The 19,578-nt window shown below is 43.9% G+C and overlaps 1 protein-coding gene across 1 annotated transcript; it reads left to right on the forward strand.

Annotated features, from left to right (window-relative positions):
- The first annotated feature begins 439 nt into the window (after window positions 1-439).
- On the forward strand, window positions 440-18,797 carry LOC117643354. Its single transcript, XM_034382198.1, has 5 exons — window positions 440-577; window positions 11,458-11,584; window positions 14,378-14,548; window positions 15,462-15,623; window positions 18,732-18,797. Exons 2-5 carry the CDS (start codon window positions 11,465-11,467, stop codon window positions 18,795-18,797), a joined length of 519 nt encoding a protein of 172 aa, XP_034238089.1. The 5' UTR covers window positions 440-577; window positions 11,458-11,464.
- Window positions 18,798-19,578: the final 781 nt, after the last annotated feature.

A 19,578-nucleotide genomic window follows, 5' to 3' on the forward strand; every position in this document is an offset into this window, starting at 1 on the left:
TTTCCCATTGTTTCCTGCAGTTTTCAGTAAGATAATCACGAAAATGACATTAATTCCGGCCCTTTCGTGACGGAAGACACTGTATTGGCCTTATTCTGCACATATTCTTCGCCTTTCCCCTAAAGAATGTGTTCAGACGCATCGCTCGCCTACTACGCGCCCGAACTAAACGGCGCCTACCCCTAGTTTTTTGTAAAATTACAACACTAATTTGGGGGTTACTGTTGTAAAATAACGACTTCTCTTAAAAGTGTAGGCCAAATTTTATTGTAAGACATTTTGAGTGTACCCCGTTCTACGGTACTCTTTGCATTGATTGACAGGCCGTGAGCGCGCGACGGCTTCCGATGGGACGATATGGGGTTTGCGTCTCTATGTGTCTCTTGCGTTCATATGGCCATGAATATTTGATCTGTCGCGCGCAGTTCGCTTGCGAGAGCGGAGGCTACCAGCATTGGCTGCCACCGCTTCGTCTCTACAAGTTACCGAAAACAGTCACTCGAGTGGGGTTAAATTAAAAAAAAAAAAAACTCATCTGAGTCCGTGCGTGCGTTCTGGGTTTTCTCAACCCTTCCAGGGGAGATGTTGCGGGGGCTTTCGGTCTGGCCTTCACTCGCCACACTCTATACTTCCACTTTCTACTTCAATCGATCCAGACATATTAACCGAGACACGCTAGAATGGCCCCATCTACCTTTTAGAGTTGTAGCCACATGGCAACATTGGCTACTCCCCCTGTAGGCCGCAAAATTTTGTCGTTAATTCAAGCGCTAGCGAATTTCCTTTAGAAAACAAGGCTTTTACGGAATAATGAAGCATTTTTTGGCGTTCCCTTGACATCGGGCCAAGTCATCAAACCGTATTTCATAGCCGCTCACATTGGATTTTCTTAGTTGTACACTGCGAGAAAAAAATACAGAGAATCCTGTTTTTGTTTCACAGCGTCGCTCTGTACCCAAAACTACAGTGATCTCTGTCTTTTAAAAGACGGAGCTCCTGTTGTTTTTTTTTGTTAAACTCTCTGTTGTCTGAGCGGTCAATGCCACATCGGGACGGCATGGCCAAAGCCTCATAGATCACCGTTGAGTCCCCCAGGACGTCGACGGGCACCTCACAGGGTCCCCCATGACGATGCGAGCATTTTGGACCTTAGGTTCCAACCATTCGTTGAAAAGGTCTCGTCAAGATCTACTCGAGTCAGGAATAAAAAAATTTCTTGGTCAACCCCCCTTTTTTTTAAAATCCTGATTGGTCAACTAAATTTTGAAAAAAGGGGGTTGACAAGAATTTTTTTTTTTCTTGATTCGAGTAGATCCTGATGAGACCTTTTCAACGAATGGTCGGAACCTAGGTCTAAAATGCTCGCATCGTCATCGGGGACCCTGTTAGGTGCCCGTCGACGTCCTCGGGGAACCAACGGTGACCCTGAGGCTTCGGCCATGCCGTCCTGATGTGGCATTGGCCGCTCGGACAACAGAGAGATGAAAACCAAAAAAAAAACAATGAGCTCCGTCTTTTAAAAAACGGAGATCACTGTGGTTTTGGGGACAGAGAGACGCTGTGAAAAAATTAACAGGATTTTCTGTAGTTTTTTTCTCGCAGTGTAGCCATATGGCAATTTTGGGAGTTCCGGGTTACTTTGGCACGAAGTAGCCTTTAAGGGATCCCCCGGGATGCATTTTTTTTTCCAAACCCGTCCCCTTTTGTACTTCGGAAATTCTCTATGCGATTTTGATCAGACTTGGCAGATTAGTGATTCCAGTACTGAAGTGTGATAAAGTATGTGACCAATTTTGAGAAATTGGAATCTGGATCTGCTGTTACCATGGCAAAGCTCGGCTCGTCAGCGCAAAACAAACGGAGAGGGGGGGGGCCGAGCCGAGACACTGACCAATAGCGGAGCTGCTTTTCACTTTTGTACCTTTAACTCCAAAATTGTCAGCCATTCTGAAAAAGGGTCTTCGAACGACATTAGCTTTTTTGTCTTACACTCTGGAGAGTTTCAAAAAACACTTTGTGTCCATTTTCGAACGCGGACAAAACTTTTGCACTAATTGTACACGAAACGTTCTGACTTCCTGTCAAACCTGATTCAGTTAACACCATGACCACTTCGATCCACCTCGCGACTTTCAGTGCTCATGTTCCTCGAACAAGACTCACCCGCGTTTTGAAACCATCCCTCCAGAGTTTATAAAGTTTTTCAAACCAAAAGCACTGCAGGAAATAACCACAACAAAAATACACAAATTTCTGACAAATTTTTTTTCAGGAATTTAGTGTACTTTCAAGCACAACAATTGTTGTAGAAAGTACATGGAACCGCATGACGAGTGCTGTGCAGTCCATGGCTCTCTGTGGTTTTGTACATTCTCGTTGTACATTCTACAATTTTTGTTGTACTATCCACACTTTTTCTTGCAGTGCGTCGTGGTTTGCTGCTTTGTTGAGTGAGACTATTTACACAGAATTGAAGAAAACATGACGAGGGAACCATATACTTACAATTAAAGTGATTGATGTCATCAATAACCTATATAGCCCCCAATCGACTGACTGACTCACTCACTCACTCATAGAATTTTGGGGTCAAGCCTTGACCTTGACTCAAGGAGTGGTCGTAGAGACTAGCGGTCTTTTTCCATTCGATTCCAAATTTTATGAGAAAATGGGGAATAATCCCAAAAGTTGAAAATTCCTCACCGTTTCCGAGCAAACCTTCTCAATCTTCAAAAAAGGGGACCGACCGACTGAAAATTTGTATTCGCCCTATCGGTAGGTCTGGTCAGACATTTCCGAAACTGTGCCGCAATCGGGTCCCCGTCACCGGCAACATCCTCATCAATCAAGAACCTATCATCAATCATCATCATCAAGAACCTATATAGCCCCAATCCGACGGACTGACTCGCACTCATAGAAATGTTTGAGGTCAAGGAGTGGTCGTAGAGACTTGCAGTTTTTTCAATGCGATTTCCAATTTTTGCGAGCGATAGCGAGCCCATGCCGTTAGACCAGCTCTTATTTTGCGAAAGTGAGAATTCCGCTGGGTTCCCCGACTCAAAATGACCGAAATGGTTAGAAAACTCTTAATTTGAAAGCCCAAGGTCGTCAGACTTACCAAAGCCGTGCCCCAAGACCCTATATAAAGGCAACTCGCGCTGCTCGCTGAGGGCTCCGCCCCCAGACCCCCGCATGTGTGGAGCGCGTGCCGAAGTATTTTCAGTAAGTCCGTGGTGGGGAAGGCAAATTTTCTAAGGAAGTAAATGTCCTGCTTCTTTGAAAGCTCTATTTAACCGCTTTTGACCATATAATAAGGCTACTTTTACTGCCCAAATAGATAGCTTGTATTGCATTGGCTACTGTGGCAGTCAATGGGTGCATACAAGGTCCGGAAAATATTGAAGACTGCTTTAAAAGGATAGAGGTGAAAGGAAAAAAACCTTAGGTCTCTACGACCACTCCTTGACCCCAAACATTTCTTTGAGTGAGTGAGTGAGTCAGTCAGTCAGTCGGATTGGGGCTATATAGATTCGTGATGATGACTGCCCAATTCCCGTTGGCGGGGTCCCGATTACGGCACAGTTTCGGAAATTCTCGACCAGACCTCCTGATGGGGCGAATAAAAATTTTTAGTCATTCGGTCTCCCTTTTAGAAGATTGAGTAGGTTTGCTCGGAAACAGTGAGAAATTTTCAACTTTTGAGATTTTTCTCAATTTTCCCATTAAATTTGGAATCGAATGGAAAAACCCGCAGGTCTCTACGACCACTCCTTGACCCCAAACATTTCTATGAGTGAGTGAGTGAGTCAGTCAGTGAGTCAGTCAGTCGGATTGGGGCTATATCGGTGCTTGATTGATGATGAGGGGAGTCAGAGTAGTCCGTCGGATTTGGGGCTTATAGGTTCTTGATGACAATGATGATTGATTTTGAGTATGTTGCCGGTGACGGGGACCCGATTGCGGCACAGTTTCTGAAATGTCTCGACTTGACCTACCGATGGGGCGAATAAAAATTTTTAGTCGGTCGGTCCCCTTTTTTGAAGATTGAGTGGACTTTGTTAAATTTAGGCCTATTTAATCGTTTTGAGGATGTTGCCGGTGACGGGAACCCGATTGCGGCACAGTTTCGGAAATGTCTCGACCAGACCTACCGATGGGGCGAATAAAAATTTTTAGTCGGTCGGTCCCCTTTTTTGAAGATAGAGGTGGATTTTGTAGAATTGAGGCCTATTTAATCGTTTTTGAGGATGTTGCCGGTGACGAGGACCCGATTGCGGCACAGTTTCAGAAATGTCTCGACCACACCTACAGATGGGGCGAATAAAAATTTTTAGTCGGTCGGTCCTTTTTTGAAGATAGAGGTGGATTTTGTAGAATTGAGGCCTATTTAATCGTTTTGAGGATGTTGCCAGTGACGAGGACCCGATTGCGGCACAGTTTCAGAAATGTCTCGACCACACCTACAGATGGGGCGAATAAAAATTTTTAGTCGGTCGGTCCTCTTTTTGAAGATTGAGCGGATTTTGTTGAATTTAGGCCTATTTAATCGTTTTTGAGGATGTTGCCGGTGACGGGCACCCGATTGCGGCACAGTTTCGGAAATGTCTTGACCAGACCTACCGATGGGGCGAATAAAAATTTTTAGTCGGTCGGTCCCCTTTTTTGAAGATTGAGTAGGTTTGCTGTGAAACGGCGAGGAATTTGGTCCCCTTTTTTGAAGATAAAGTGGGTTTGCTCGAAACGGTGAGGAATTTTCAACTTTTTGGATTTTTCCCAATTTTCCCATAAAATTTGGAATCGAATGGAAAAAACCGCAAGTGGGTGATTATCAGCGTAGGTTGTCATTTTAGCCCGAGGATACTTTTGAAATAAAAGGTTCCCGAAAAAATTTCTTTTTGCACGGAGGCGATATGGGACTACTAGAAGGGTAAAAATACGAAGCCTCCGCGAATCGGCCCACGGTTTTAGAAATGACAGCCAAAAAAGATTGGGAGAAATTTATAGTTCATAATCAAATTTCAAATTGCCGGTTTTTCAAGTTCTAAGCCAAGGTAACGGTCCTAGATAATGCCAAAGAGTGGTCAAAACAGAAGTGGAAGAAAGTAAAATGATCCCCAGCTAAGTGCACAGCACAGCGCTGAACAGAACAGAGAGAAGCGCCGGGCAGACAGGCAACCATAGGCGTATGGGCGCCATGCGCCGTACGGCAATTTGAGGTTATGTTCGCCATTTCCCCCTTCAAAAAAAACGATTTAAATGCGGTCTGACGGACTGTGGTGCCTATTCAATGCATATAAGTGACGACACAATTCATTCTGATCAATCTTGTTGCGGCACAACCTGATTTTTATGCTAAATATGCAGTTTGACAAGGGGTGGACGGAGTTCATTTCTTGTACCGTTTACACCACTGTATCTCGCACGCGCACTGGTCCTCTAAGCTGAGATACGATTCTTTCCGACCAAGCGCTTATCAAAGGGGCCACTGAAACCTAACTTTTGAAGAAATCGGGGCACTTTTGGAACATTGGTTTTCGAGAAAAGGGGGTGGACGGAGTTCGAGCGGAATCGAAGACTAAATTCCACTTGGACTCCCTTCGCGCAACACCAGCCAGCTGATTTTGGTGGTGGCGGATGGAGAACTGAAAGATGCACAATTCCCGAGTCGGGTCGTGTTATTAAAGCTTCAAGCGATTATTCAAGCGATTTTGGTGCCAAAATAAGCACTGTGGACGGAGTTCACATGAAAACTGGGGGAACAATTTTGATGACGTGCTGTTTCACGCTTGTTGCTTTCAGAAAGTCACCGTGGCCGATGATGTGACCCCACATACTTGTTCTTTCATGTTGCTCAGAAGAAAGTCTGCTTTCATCTCGCAGAAGGTTGTTACACACCCCTTTTCGAAATCGACTTGGTGCGGGGGAAGTGGACGGAGTTCACTTTTTGACCACTTCTCGATATTATTAAGCCGATTCAGAAGTGGCAGCTCAAAACTCAAGATGGGGGTAGTAAAGGACCCCGGGGCGAGCTCAAAACAAATTTCAACATCCTATGTGGTCTAGTTAAGAAGCACTTCCCCGGGGAACGCGAGTGACAACCTACGGTGATAATCACCCAGAAGTTTAGTAACAAGGAGATATCGAATGGTAATTGAAGTATTTGTGAATCGTATTAAGCAATTCAATGCTGGCTGTTAATGTTACTCGACTGAGTAACAGGGTTCATGGCATGACACTATGAACAGGAAACGCTCCTAAAAAACCTAACAACTGAAGACCCATACTTTCAACTAGAATTACATGATTTAGGACCAAAAATTTTCCCTCGGTGTTTCATTGCTTCCTGCAGTATTTGGCGTGCTGATCAAAAAAAATGACTTCCAATGTCACCCCAGCCCTTTAACTTAATATTTCCCAAATTTTGGGCCCAAAAAATTTTTACATCGAGTTTTACATGGTTTCCTGCAGTTTTGGTGTGCTGATCACGAAAATGATTTCCCAATTTCATCTCAGACCTTTATTTTTCCCAAAATATTTACCAATTTCGGCCCAAAATTTTAATGATTTACAAGTTTCCTGCAGGGTGTGCGATCACGAAAATGCCCCAATTTCATCCCAGACCTTTACTTTCCCCAAATTTACCAATTTGTGACCAAATTTTTAAAAATTGAGTTTCCATTGACCCTGTTTTGGGCCTTACTTTGCATATATTCTTCACCATCTTCTACAAGAATACAGACGCATCGCTCGCCTACTACGCGCCCAAAAAAAACGGCGCGTACCCCTAGTATGGGAAAAATAGGAAAATGTCGCAAAAGTTGAAAAGTCCTCACAGTTTTTTTCCACTCGTTTCCAAATTTTTTAGGAAAAGGAAAAGTCCCAAAAGTTGAAAACCCACCGTTTCCGAGAAAACCACTAAATCTTCTAAAAAGGGGCCCGACAAAAAAATTCCCCCTGCGGAGGTCTGGTTGAAAATTTCCGAAACTGTCCTGCCGAGGGGGGTCCCGCCCCCGGAATGGGGTAAATCATCATTTAAGAACCTTTATACCCCCAAACGAGAGACTGATCACCACTCACTTAAAAATTTTTGAAAGAGTTCGAAGATTTGGGTTTTTTTAAATTCGCCCTTTTATGGAAATGGGAAAAAAACCCAAAAGTTGAAAAGCCCTCACCTTTCCGGAAACCTATTCAACCCAAAAAAAGGGGGAAACCCAAACCAACAAGATTTTTATTCGCCCCACCGGTAGGTCTGTCGAGACATTTACGAAACTGTGCCGTAATCGGGCCCCCGTCACCGGCAACATCCTCAAAATCAATCATCACCAAAACCTCTATAGCCACAAAATCCGACTGACTGACTCCCTCACTCACCCCCTATTTTTGGGGTAAAGGGAGTATCAAGAACCTATAAAGCCCCAATCCGAGACTCACTGCCCACTCACTCATAGAAATGTTTGGGGTGAAGGAGTGGTCGTAGAGACTTGCGGTTTTTTCCATTCGTTTCCCAAAATTTTAGGGGAAAAATTTGGGGAAAAAATCCCAAAAGTTGAAAATTCCTCACCGTTTCCGAGAGAACCTACTTTATCTAAAAAAAAGGGGAACAAATTTCTCACCGTTTCCGAGCAAACCTACTAAATTTTAAAAAAAGGGGGACCGACCGACTAAATATTTTTATTCCCCCCTCGGTAGGTCTGGTCGAGACGTTTCCGAATCTGTGCCGCAATCCGGTCTCCGTCACTGGCAACATCCTCAAAAAACGATTAAATAGGCCTAAATTCAACAAAATCCACTCAATCTTCAAAAAAGGGGACCGACCGACTAAAAATTTTTATTCGCCCCATCGGTAGGTCGGGTCGAGACATTTCCGAAATTGTGCCGCAATGGGGCCTGTCACCCAAATTCAAAAACGAAAAAAAGGTAAATTTAACAAAATCCACTCAATCTTCAAACAGAAAATCTCCCGGGGCCCGTGATTCGTCCCGCGGGGGCGTGAAGAAAGTGTCAGGCCTTTAAACGGCATGCACAAAAGTCACGCCAAAAATGGGCGTGACTCCAAAATTCACGCCAATTTTTGGCGGAATTTCTTGTCATGCCGCTTTTTTGGGGTGACTTGCCTCAGAAAACGCGTTGCAATCCCCCAAAAGAGGGCGTGACTACATGTCACGCCGTTTTTCGGCGTGAATTTCGTGTCACGCCAATTTTTGGCGTGACTTTTTGTCACGCCATAATTTGGCCATGTGTCCGACCATTACGTTTTCAGTGAAAAAGGGAACCGTCCGACTAAAAAATTTTATTCGCCCCATCGGTAGGTCTGGTCGAGACATTTCCGAAACTGTGCCGCAATCGGGTCCCCGTCACCGGCAACGTCCTCAAAATCATCATCAAGAACCTATATCAAGAACCTTTATAGTTCCAATCCGACTGACTCACTCACTGACTCACTCATAGAAATGTTTGGGGTCAAGGAGTGGTCGTAGAGACATGCGTTTTTTTTTTCCCTTCAATTCCAAATTTTATGGGGAAAAACGGGAAAAATCCCAAAAGTTGAAAATTCTTTACCGTTTCCGAGCAAATCTACCTTATCTTTAAAAAAGGGGGCCAAATTCCTCACTGTTTCCGAGCAAACCCACTCAATCTTTGAAAAAGGGGGCCGACCGACTAAAAATTTTTATCCGCCCCATCGGTAGGTCTGGTCGAGACATTTCCGAAACTGTGCCGCAATCGGGTCCCCGGCACCGACAACATACACTAAATCAAGCATCAATTATCATCATCAAGAACCTATATAGCACCTAAATCTGACTGACTGACTCCTTACTCATGAAGAACCTTTATAGCCGCAATCCGACTGACTGACTCACGCACTCATCCACTGACTCACTCACTCATAGAAATGTTTGGGGTGAAGGAGTTGTAGAGAGTTGCGGTTTTTCCCATTCGGTTCCAAATTTCATGGAAAAATTGGGTTAAAATCCCAAAAGTTGAAAATTTCTCACCGTTTCCGAGCAAACCTACTCAATCTTCTAAAAAGGGACCGAATGACTCAAAAATTTTTTTTTGCCTCATCGGTAGGTCTGGTCGAGAATTTCCGAAAGTGTGCCGTAGTCGGGTCCCCGCCACCCGGGAATTGGGCAATCATCATCAAGAACCTATACAGCCCCCAATCCGACTGACTCACTCACTCATAGAAATGTTCGGGGTCAAGGAGTGGTCGTAGAGACATGCGGTTTTTTCCATTCACCTCTATCCTTGTCAAAGCAGTCTTCAATATTTTCCGGACCTTGTATGCACCCATTGACTGCCACAGTGGCCAGTGCAATACAAGCTATCTATTTGGGCAGTTAAAGTAGCCTTATTATATGGTCAAAAGCGGTTAAATAGAGCTTTCAAAGAAGCAGGACATTTAGTTCCTTAGAAAATTTGCCTTTGGTCACACGGACTTACTGAAAATACTTCGGCACGCGCTCCACACATGCGGGGGTCTGGGGGCGGAGCCCCCAGCGAGCAGCGCGAGTTAAGAACCTTTATAGCCCCAATTCGACTGACTGACTGACTGACTCACTCACTCACTCATAGAAATGTTTGAGGGCAAGGAGTGGTCGTATAGACTTGCGGTTTTTTCAATTCGATCCCAAATTTTATGGGAAAATAGGAAAAAATCCCAAAAGTTGAAAAGTCCTCACCGTTTCCGAGCAAACCTATTCAATCTTCAAAAAAAGGGAACCAACCAACTTAAGATTTTTATTCGCCCCACCGGTAGGTCTGGTCGAGACATTTCCGAAACTGTGCCGTAATCGGGTCCCCGTCACGGCAACATCCTCAAAATCAATCATCACCAAGAACCTCTATAGCCACAAAATCCGACTGACTGACTCCCTCACTCACTCCCTATGTTTGGGGTCAAGGAGTAGTAGTAGAGACTTGCAGTTTTTTCCATTCGATTGCAATTTTTTTAGGAAAATGGGATAAAATCCCAAAAGTTGAAAATTCCTCACCTTTTCCGAGCAAACCTACTCAATCTTCTAAAAAGGGGACCGACTGACTAAAAATTTTTATTCGCCCCTTCGGTAGGTCTGGTCGAGAATTTCCGAAACTGTGCCGCAGTCGGGTCCCCGCCACCGGCAATGGGGTAAATCATCATCATCAATCATCATCAAGAACTTATATAGCCCCAATCCGACTGACTGACTCACTTACTCATATAGAAATGTTTGGGGTCAAGGAGTGGTCGTAGAGACTTGCGATTTTTTCCATTCACCTCTATCCTTGTCACAGCAGTCTTCAATATTTTCCGGACCTTGTATGCACCCATTGACTGCCACTGTAGCCAATGCAATACAAGCTATCTATTTGGGCAGTAAAAGTAGCCTAATTATATGGTCAAAAGCTGTTAAATAGACGTTACAGGGATCCTTAACTTAACTCAACATTTAACTAACACTGCTGTCTTAACGTAACATAATACAATGTTCGCTATTGGTTAAGGGTACGGACTCATGAAAGTACTTGCAAAAGTATATGCACACAAATTCGAGACATAAAAAAATAACTTACCCTTTTGAAAAGATGTTAGGAAGTTAAGGGTAATAACAACTCTTATGATAACGTTATGATGCACTTATGAGGTAAGTTAAGGATCCCCGCTTTCAAAGAAGCAGTACATTTACTTCCTTAGAAAGTTTGCCTTTGGTCACCACGGACTTACTAAAAACACTTCGGTACGCGCCCCACACATGCGGGGGTCTGGGGGCGGAGCCCCCAGCGAGCGTCGCGAGTCTTGGATATATTGTCGGAGAGCCGACATTTTGAGAAAAACCTTAGACATCGAACTTATCTCCTCTAATGTGAGAGTGATAAAAAAAATCCCAGATTTAAAATATGCCCAATTTAGCCAAAACGCTGTAACGAAAAAATTTTGGGGAGGTGCTATGGTTGTACCGTTGAAGTTAAAAAGTAGGGCTCTGGCTGAAAATAGAATCGGATACTCACTCCAAATGTCTTACGAAGAAAATTTTCCCCCGAAGGAAATGGCGCAAGCATAATACGAATGTGGTATTTCTTCGTATTGCGAAGGTTTTTCTTTGTATCTTTCAATGTAAAAGCTAAAAAGATTCGTATTACGAAGGAATATTGCTTCGTATTATGCTTGCGCCGAATTCACTGTAACATACGAATAACAAAGGGCCCAAAATTTCATTGTAAGACATTTAGAGTGCTCTCAAAAGTCCGGTCGACCGGTTGCCGTCGGCTAAGTAGTTCCCGAGAGCGAGGTGGGTGGTCATTGTACCCCAGTGGTCATGGATCCCCACCCTCCCATACAGCCAAAACCTTCCTTTTTTCCGCCAGTGTAAAATGTACCTTACCTCACCCCTCTGTGGGTTTCGAACCTGCGTCCGATGCAAAGCACCTTGTTCGGGTTTTTTAACATGATTTTTTTTTTACTTCTGATTTCAGTACAGCGATGATTCAAAGATGGGTCGCGGCAGTCAACACGGTCCTTGTTTTCAGCGCATTCCTTGTGTTCGTTTGCGAATCAAACATCGCCCACGGCACAACTAGGAAGGCTATAAACTCATTTGCGGTACGTGACGAAATTCTACAATGTTAAGTATGTTATGCAGTGTCGAGTTGAGTGAGATTGTCGAAGTTTTATGGATTGTTTGCTAACATTGTACGTTTAATATTGGCCAATTAGGCGTCCCATAAGAACAGGTACATAATACATATTAAGGGGGCAGTAGCGTCATTTGCACGTGTTTTGACGATTTTCGAACCTCCTGTTTAGACGTTAATATAAAGATAAGTATGAATGCCAGAGACAAACGGCAGGCACCATTTGAAAGATAAAAGTTTTTACAACATTTTAAAAAAAAAATATTTTGTTTTAGCATTGAATTAGGATGTTTTGTGTTCTATGCAAAAATGGTCTGCAAAATTACATGGTGTCACTGCGCGCACGATTGCAGCCAAAGTTTTTAACTTTTTACCAATCGGTAAAATGCATCTGAAAAAGCATGAAATTGCCCATAAAATGACCCTCGGGTTTCAATATTGGGCAAGAAAAACTATTGAAACGCTCATCTTCAACTTAAGATGGAAACGAACCACATTTTTTCTGGCCCAATATTAAAACCCAAGGGTCATTTTATGGGCAATTTCATGCTTTTTCAGATGCATTTTACCGATTGGTAAAAAGTTAAAAACTTTGGCTGCAATCGTGCGCGCAGTGAAACCATGTAATTTTGCAGACCATTTTTGCATATAACACAAAACATCCTAATTCAATGCTAAAACAAAATATTTTTTTTTGAAAATGTTGTAAAAACTTTTATCTTTCAAATTGTGCCTGCCGTTTGCCTCTGGCATTCATACTTATCTTTATATAAACGTCTAAACAGGAGGTTCGAAAATCGTCAAAACACGTGCAAAAGCAGGGGCGGACTGGCCCGGGCGGCTAGGCGGCGATCGCCGCCTGGGCCCTTGGGCCCGAAGGGCCCCTGGTCTTGCTCCAAAAGACGTAAATGGGCCAAAGGGCCCCTGGACTTACTTCAAAAGACCTAAATAGACCAAAGGGCCCTAGATTCGTTCGGAGTCCGATGGGGCTCAAGGAACAAGGGCCCAAGGCCTCATGGTCTCAAAGAGCAAGGGCCTTTTCTGGGCTACAGAGCAAGGGCCCAAAATTCGCCTAAGAAAAAGGGCCCCAAAAGGGCTACAGGGCCGCCAGGCCGCCTACAAAGGGCCAACTAGTTAAAGAGCCTTAAAGGGGCTACAGGACAAGGGTGCACAAGTGCAAGGGCCCAAAGAGGGCCCAAGAATAACAGGAAAAGTAGCGATATACATCGGCAACTTTGGCCCGTCCCGTACATTAAGAAACGTACGAATTTCGCCTATGTTTGACCCTGACGGGAATTAAACCTGAGTCTGGGGTTAAAATAAATGTCGTTTTCGTCATCAGCACCCTCGAAAACATCAAAAACAATGCAAAAACTCGAATAAAAAGAATGTTCAAAAAATACTCCGCTGGGATTTGAACCCGGGTCCGAAGTTCTCCGATTCGCTCGAAACTGGCACCATTGGTTTTCTCTCGTCGCCCCGATTCCAAAAATACCCCTACATGCCCTCCTAGCTGCATCCGTTGCCGAGATCCTCCTCGACCCCATGTAGACCATGATGCACCTGCAGCAGCGCCCCTGGGGCTCGGAACGGATTTGCTGCCACCGGGCGGTTCTTAGGGTCACCCAAGGAGGCTGCATACCAAATTTGGTCAAGATCGGACCACGGGAAGTCCTCGGACGGACGGACGGACGGACGAACGAACGGACGCACAGCAGGGATCATACTATATGCCCGTCCCTCCGTCATTTTTTTACAAAAAATAAACGGGACGGGCCAAAAAGGGCCCCAAAAGGGCTACAGGACAAGGGAGCACAAAGGGCCCACACGAGCATGGGCCCAAAACCGGCCTTCTAAGCAAGAGCTCAAAAAGTGCCCAAAAAGCAAGCATGGGCTCGAAAGGGGCCCACAGAGGAAAGGATAAAAAAATTATAGATTTCAAATTTTTTTCAAAGCATTACCTGCTTTTTTCCTGATTTGAATGCTATTTTTTGTGGGGGGGGGGTCGCACAATGTTCCGGGGCCCCTAGAGGAACCCTCCGCCAGGGCCCTTTTGGTCCCAGTCCGCCCCTGTGCAAAAGACGCTACTGCCCCCTTAACCACCAGTGTCACTGGGAGAAAAAATGAAGGTTCTGGATATCAATTCTCATGCCACTGAGTATATATATATATATGTGACTGAGGCCCAACCTCCTACTATATATATATATATATATATATATATATATATATATATATATATATATATATATATATATATATATATATATATATATATATATATATATAATAGGAGGTTGGGCCTCAGTCACGGATCGATAAATTTGGCCTTAACGGGGTGCGTGATGTCAGGGCCGAAGGCCCGAGGGATGACCTCTGACTCACCAAGGTGGGTCTTATGCGAGTTGGACTATCCTGACTGTGCATGTCAAAAGCAGTCTTTTCTCAAAGTCCGTGACGCCAACGTATTTCATAAAATTATTCACCGAGAGGCTCGTTACAAAGTTTCGTCCTTGTACAGATACGTGGACTTGTGCTTCCGAAATATCGAGATTCTTTGATGTGTAGTGAAGAGTGAAGATAGTTCATGAACACTTTTAGGCTTCTCTGCAGTTAGGACAGTTCTAAATCTGCTCTGACAGTTAGGATTGTCTTGGATCTGCTCTTACAGTTCGGATTATTGTATTCGGACGCGTCGATGTGTCCGACCATTCCGTGTACAGTGAATATCTTTCTACTCGCTTTATTTTCAACTGTTCAGGGAAAGTACATCGCCTACGCAGACAGGTTTTACATGTGTGAAGAGGGTGATAGCCTTGACTGGCGCTGGAACCTGAGGCACTCCCACTGGAATCCTGCAAAGCCGAACGAGCTGCAACGCCTTACTGGGTGGCTGAATGGCTCCATTAACCACGTTACAGACTCAAGCTGGGTAAGATTCACATGGTAAAACCGGTCCCCTGTTTTCCTAGAAAATCCCTACGTCTGTACCCTGATAACCATTCAAACTACTTTCGGCGTTATAAAGAGAAGGAGGTTGTTATAACAAAGTACTTTCATCATACATAACTTTCATAGAAAATACTTCGTAATTTACGAACTACTTCTTCGTTTGCAAAACTAAATAGCTCGGAAATTATACTTAAAGCACTTTTTAAAGGGTTTAAACATGTTTTAAATTTGGAAAAACTAAAACCGTTTGTCCGTGCGCCCAACTCACCTACTTTGCTTTACAAACTAAAAAGGTTATTTTTTTAAAATTAAACCCAAGTACGTTCTGTTACTTGAAGGCAGCAAAATTTTTACCTGAAAGCTTAGGATTTGCCCAAAGATTAAATAGATAAAGGGTCAATGGTTCTAAACGTGTTCACCCTTTTTAAACCGGGGGCTGAAAAACCAGGATGGTCCACCCATTCGGGGATTGAAATTGGTGCTTTGCTGCCAATTTTGTAGCGCTTTGGGCCTCCCCGGGGGTAGTCGAAACACCTTTGGTCCAACGCACTGTAATGAACAAGGCTCGAACTGTTGCCAAGGCCTCAGCTGATAGGGGTCCAAGCACCTTGCCAATGCAGTGTGGCCTATGTTGTCATGCATTTCACTTGCAATGTAACCACAAAGGTGTATGGACAAGCTAACACCTTGCACTGGCATCCGTAGGGAACAAGGTGTCCCGAAACTCAGCGCCTAAGGCACCTCGAGAAACGGCACCTTTAGGCGCCTCTGGCGAGGCGCCCAAAGGCGCCTACAAAACCTAAGGCAAGCGTCAAAAGACGCCACTTTCAGAGCACCCAGAATGAAGTGAAGCTATAATTTCAAAGTGAAAATTTCTGTTGAACACGTATCAGGCTCAAGTTAACCTGGACCGACGATCGAACAACATGTGGAAGGACAACGCGTTAATATTCAAGTTTCCAGCGGGCTCGTGCACGGCGTTGAGGAAAAACATACCCGGTTTCTACTCGACCGTGTTCAAACTGCCCAAAGATGGGCCGTGCGACATTCCTCCGGTAGTGACCTTTGACTTCCTCTCACAGGTCCCTCACATTTTACGTAGAGTTTTCTTAGGTCTGTTAAGGCATAATACATTAAGCGGTGGCAAAAACCGTGTGAACGTCATAGAACCCCTCAAGCTGTTCTATGTTCGTTCTCTTTCCTTTTCCGTTCTTTTAGGCACGAAGTAGCCTTAAAGTATACCCGGGGTTCAGCCGGCGGGAGATTCAATCGCGGGCCCTTTATGCATTTTGGAAATTTTCCATAGGATTTGAATGAGATTTGGCAGACTAGTACAACGTTGAACGCTGATTCTGATGTTGAAGTGTGGTTAAAAATTTAACCGCAAATTTTGAGAAATTTGCTTTTAAAATCACCGTTTCCATGGCAAAACTCGACTCCTCAAAGAAAAAAAAGGAGTGGGGGGAGCCGAGCCGGGAATAGCCGGGCTTTATTAAGGGTTCCGACGACGGAGGACCCCTATTGCCCGGGACGGCTCAGATTCTTATTTTTTTTTCCGGATCCTGGTGGAAAATGGATCCCGCAATTACTCGTTATCATAATCAAATAAAAATTCCTGAAAATTTCAAAAATTTATCGTGAGAATTTAACGTGAACGACTAAAACATAAATTTGCAACAATCAAGCACCCTTATCCGTTCACATTTTCCAGAAACGTTTCAAAGAGAAAATGTGCCACTCCTCAAAACTAAACCTCCTGCCTCATCCGCCCCAAGTGACAAGAAATCGTCTGTGTTCTGAGAAAATGGTTAAAACATGAAAAAATAGTCTCCATGGCAACGACACGGTGCCATCGTACCAACTGTCAAAATTTAAAGTCGCTGATAAAAAGAAATAAAAACGCCGTGAAATTCGAAAATGCAATGCTAACGCATCGCACGGGTCCCGACATGGAACATCTTTGAAGTCTGTCAGTAAAAAGGTCGTAGCAGAAAGACGCAATAAAATTAATTTCGGGGGTTGCAACAATTTTCTCGGCGTCTGCGCCCTTTCGGAAAATCGCGAGGCTGAAAACACGAGTAGTAGCGCATTGAAACTGCCCCTACATTGTTGCTGAGGTTGGATGTTTGGCTTGCTTTAAAGGCTGCGGTTCTCCTGTGATGTTTCCTCAATTCTGTTACCAGCACGACGGTTGGTTCGACAAACTATACAAACTCGGGAGGGGTGGTTTCGGAACGCGGATGACTTTCGTTTGACGAACATGAGCACTGTAAATCGCGAGATCGCGAGATGGACTGAGATGGTCATTGTGTTAACTGAATCAGGTTTGGGGATGAAAAATACCGGTAGGATTCAAAGTTACGTAAATAAACGGTAAAATTAACGTGATTAACGTTTAGACGACAGACTTCAAATTGATTCCTACAACCGGAACACCGTGCAATGCGTTAGCATTGGAATTTTTTTTTTTGTTCTGTACAGCTTACTTCAAAAGCTCAAATAGCACGTTCGAAATGAAAAATCTCTTTGACTGCAGCTAGAGAAGATGCAACAAGAGAATTGATGTCGATTCGAACGCAGTTTTCGGGTAGAACTCCAACAATACTTCTTGACCGGAGTGTTTTTGGACATGCGCAGTAGGTTTGCAACCTGTTAAAACGTTTAACCAATAACTCTTGTTACCATCAGACGTCTAATTACTTAACAGAAAGAGAGAAGTGCGTCGTATCCGTGCAACAACCACCGATCTGGAACGGGTGTCCAAAACGAGGGGCAACCACTCTAGAAATCGGTGTCCCTTAGCCATAGAAATCTCTGGGAAACCTGAAATCTTGCCCCGGCCCCCACAAAAAGGCCAACAACGGGCTCATTTGGGCCGACTATCGGTTAAAAATCTTGCGAAATCTGACGAAATCTTTAGCTTAAGGGGAGGTTCTACTGAAAATATTGCATTTTTCAAATTGAGCCCCAGTGTAAAAATTTGTTGCAGATGTATAGTAAAACATAGTTAATAGTCAAACATGAAATTTAGAGCCCAACATCCCTCCAAATCCAGTCGAAGAGTTTTTTCAGCCTATTTTAGCAATATCTTAGAAAAAATTCTACGCAAAGCATTCAACGTAAACTGATGTTCTGGACATTTTTCACTTCTTGGCTCATATGCAATAAAGCGTGGCATCACCAAGACATGGTACCCAAAAATTTATTTTGACGTTGCTTTCAGAATATAAAAGACACCAAAATATCAGAATTTTTAACATTTTCATGAAATTTTATTGACATGCTGTCTTGAAAACACAGCTTATGATTTTGTAATAGTCCCAGTATCTTACAAATGCCACGGTTTATCAATTATGAACCAAAGAAGTGAAAAATGCCCAGAACATTAGTTTACGTTGAAATACTGTGCGTAGGAGAATTTTTCAAGTTACGACTGGAAATAGCAGAAAATTCCTCTTCGACTGGGCTAGGTATTCCTCTCCAAACTTCAAATTTATCTATTTACTATGAAATACTTTAAATTTACAATGAATATTGATAATGGGACTCAATTTGGAGAAAGTAAGATTTTCAGTAGAACTCCCCTTAAGAAATCTTGTGTCCCCAAACATCCAATGTGGTTGGCCCCTCGGTCCAAAACCACCGATCTGATTCTAGGTTTCACCAAAACCACCGATCTGATTCTGGGTTTCACCAAAACCACCGATTTGATTCAAGGTTCCTTAAAAACCACCAATCTGCGTACTGGCTGATTCCGAGCTGTCACAAGCTTTCATTCGCATGGAGAAAGTGCACAAGGTGCATGCAGAGAATTTATGTCAAATCTTCCTCTAAAACCAGAGGAGTTCATTCAACCGAGCCGTAAAAAATGTACTGGTTCAGCTTAACGAGAACTGTAGGGACGTATTTTCAGCTCAAGAACCCTTGACAAGGTACATCGGATATGTTTTCCGTGATCCAGAATCAGATCGGTGGTTTTTTGTGGAAACCTAGAATCAGATCGGTGGTTTTTGGGGACACCCGTTTCAGATCGGTGGTTGTTGCACGGATACGAACAGTGACTGAGCAGTTCACGCCCCAAATGGCATCGCCACGCCGGAGGCACGCCAAATCGGCAACCTCCGCTTCAATGGGGTGTGTTCACATGTGTCTCTTGCGTGCAGGGAAATTACGAGGTGAAGAATGAATCAGTCAACTGGGCGTTCCCCGCCGTGCCCATCCTACAATAGGAGAATATCGCTTCAGTTTCCGCCTGGGAGCGGCGAAGGCAAAAAAACCCCTACACTTGCCTCGTAGTGGAATGCCACGTAGTTCCCCAGTCGTGAACAATGCCTTAAGGTGAGGAATGGTGAGGCAATTTGGCTTTAAATACTCTACAAACTCAAGTGTGTTGCTTCAGGTTGAAGTCATGCCTGCAAGTACACTCCACCTTGAGCCAACCTGGCTGTACACTCCACGCTGGAGCATGCTTATCAAGTACACGGACTGGTGGAGCATGCCTGCAACTACTCTGTTGATGACGTCCTTGTTGTGCAACGGTGTACTTGCACGGAATACGCCACCTGGATTGTTTTTGCCAAGCAAGGGGGCCTGACCGAGGGGTGAATCACTAGTGTACTCATGTGTACAAATTTGCCCGTACTCAGTGTACTCCCAGTTTTAAACGTGAAATTCTCTAGTATTTCAACCGATTTAACGTTGAGTGCCGTTTAAAAAGCCAAAATAAAGCCTTTTTTAAACGTTTAAAATTGTGAAATTTATGAGTAAAGCAAGGTGTGTATCACCCGTACTTCATGTGTACACCAGAACTTCTCCCCTCCTCCCCCCCCCTTTTACCTAATATTAAGGTGCAGTGAAAACACTAAAAAACACGAGAAATCATAAAATTTAGGAAAAACTCGAATGCGCCATGTTGATGTAAATGATTCCGTGTTGTGTTCGGTTGAATTGCAAGTATCGAGCAGTCTACTAGGTCTAATGCACGTCAAATTTTGTGCTCTCTTGATCTGC

This window comes from Thrips palmi, unplaced genomic scaffold, assembly GCF_012932325.1.
Source record: "Thrips palmi isolate BJ-2018 unplaced genomic scaffold, TpBJ-2018v1 HiC_scaffold_17, whole genome shotgun sequence".
Classification (NCBI taxonomy): Eukaryota; Metazoa; Arthropoda; class Insecta; order Thysanoptera; family Thripidae; genus Thrips; species Thrips palmi.

Bases quoted from the DNA above. Each gene is read 5' to 3' on its own strand.
- LOC117643354 (XM_034382198.1), top strand. From the start codon at position 11,465: ATGATTCAAAGATGGGTCGCGGCAGTCAACACGGTCCTTGTTTTCAGC. The intron at 11,585-14,377 runs GTACGTGACGAA...TCAACTGTTCAG, and splicing joins AGGCTATAAACTCATTTGCG to GGAAAGTACATCGCCTACGC. The intron at 15,624-18,731 runs GTAGTGACCTTT...TCTTGCGTGCAG, and splicing joins GGCCGTGCGACATTCCTCCG to GGAAATTACGAGGTGAAGAA.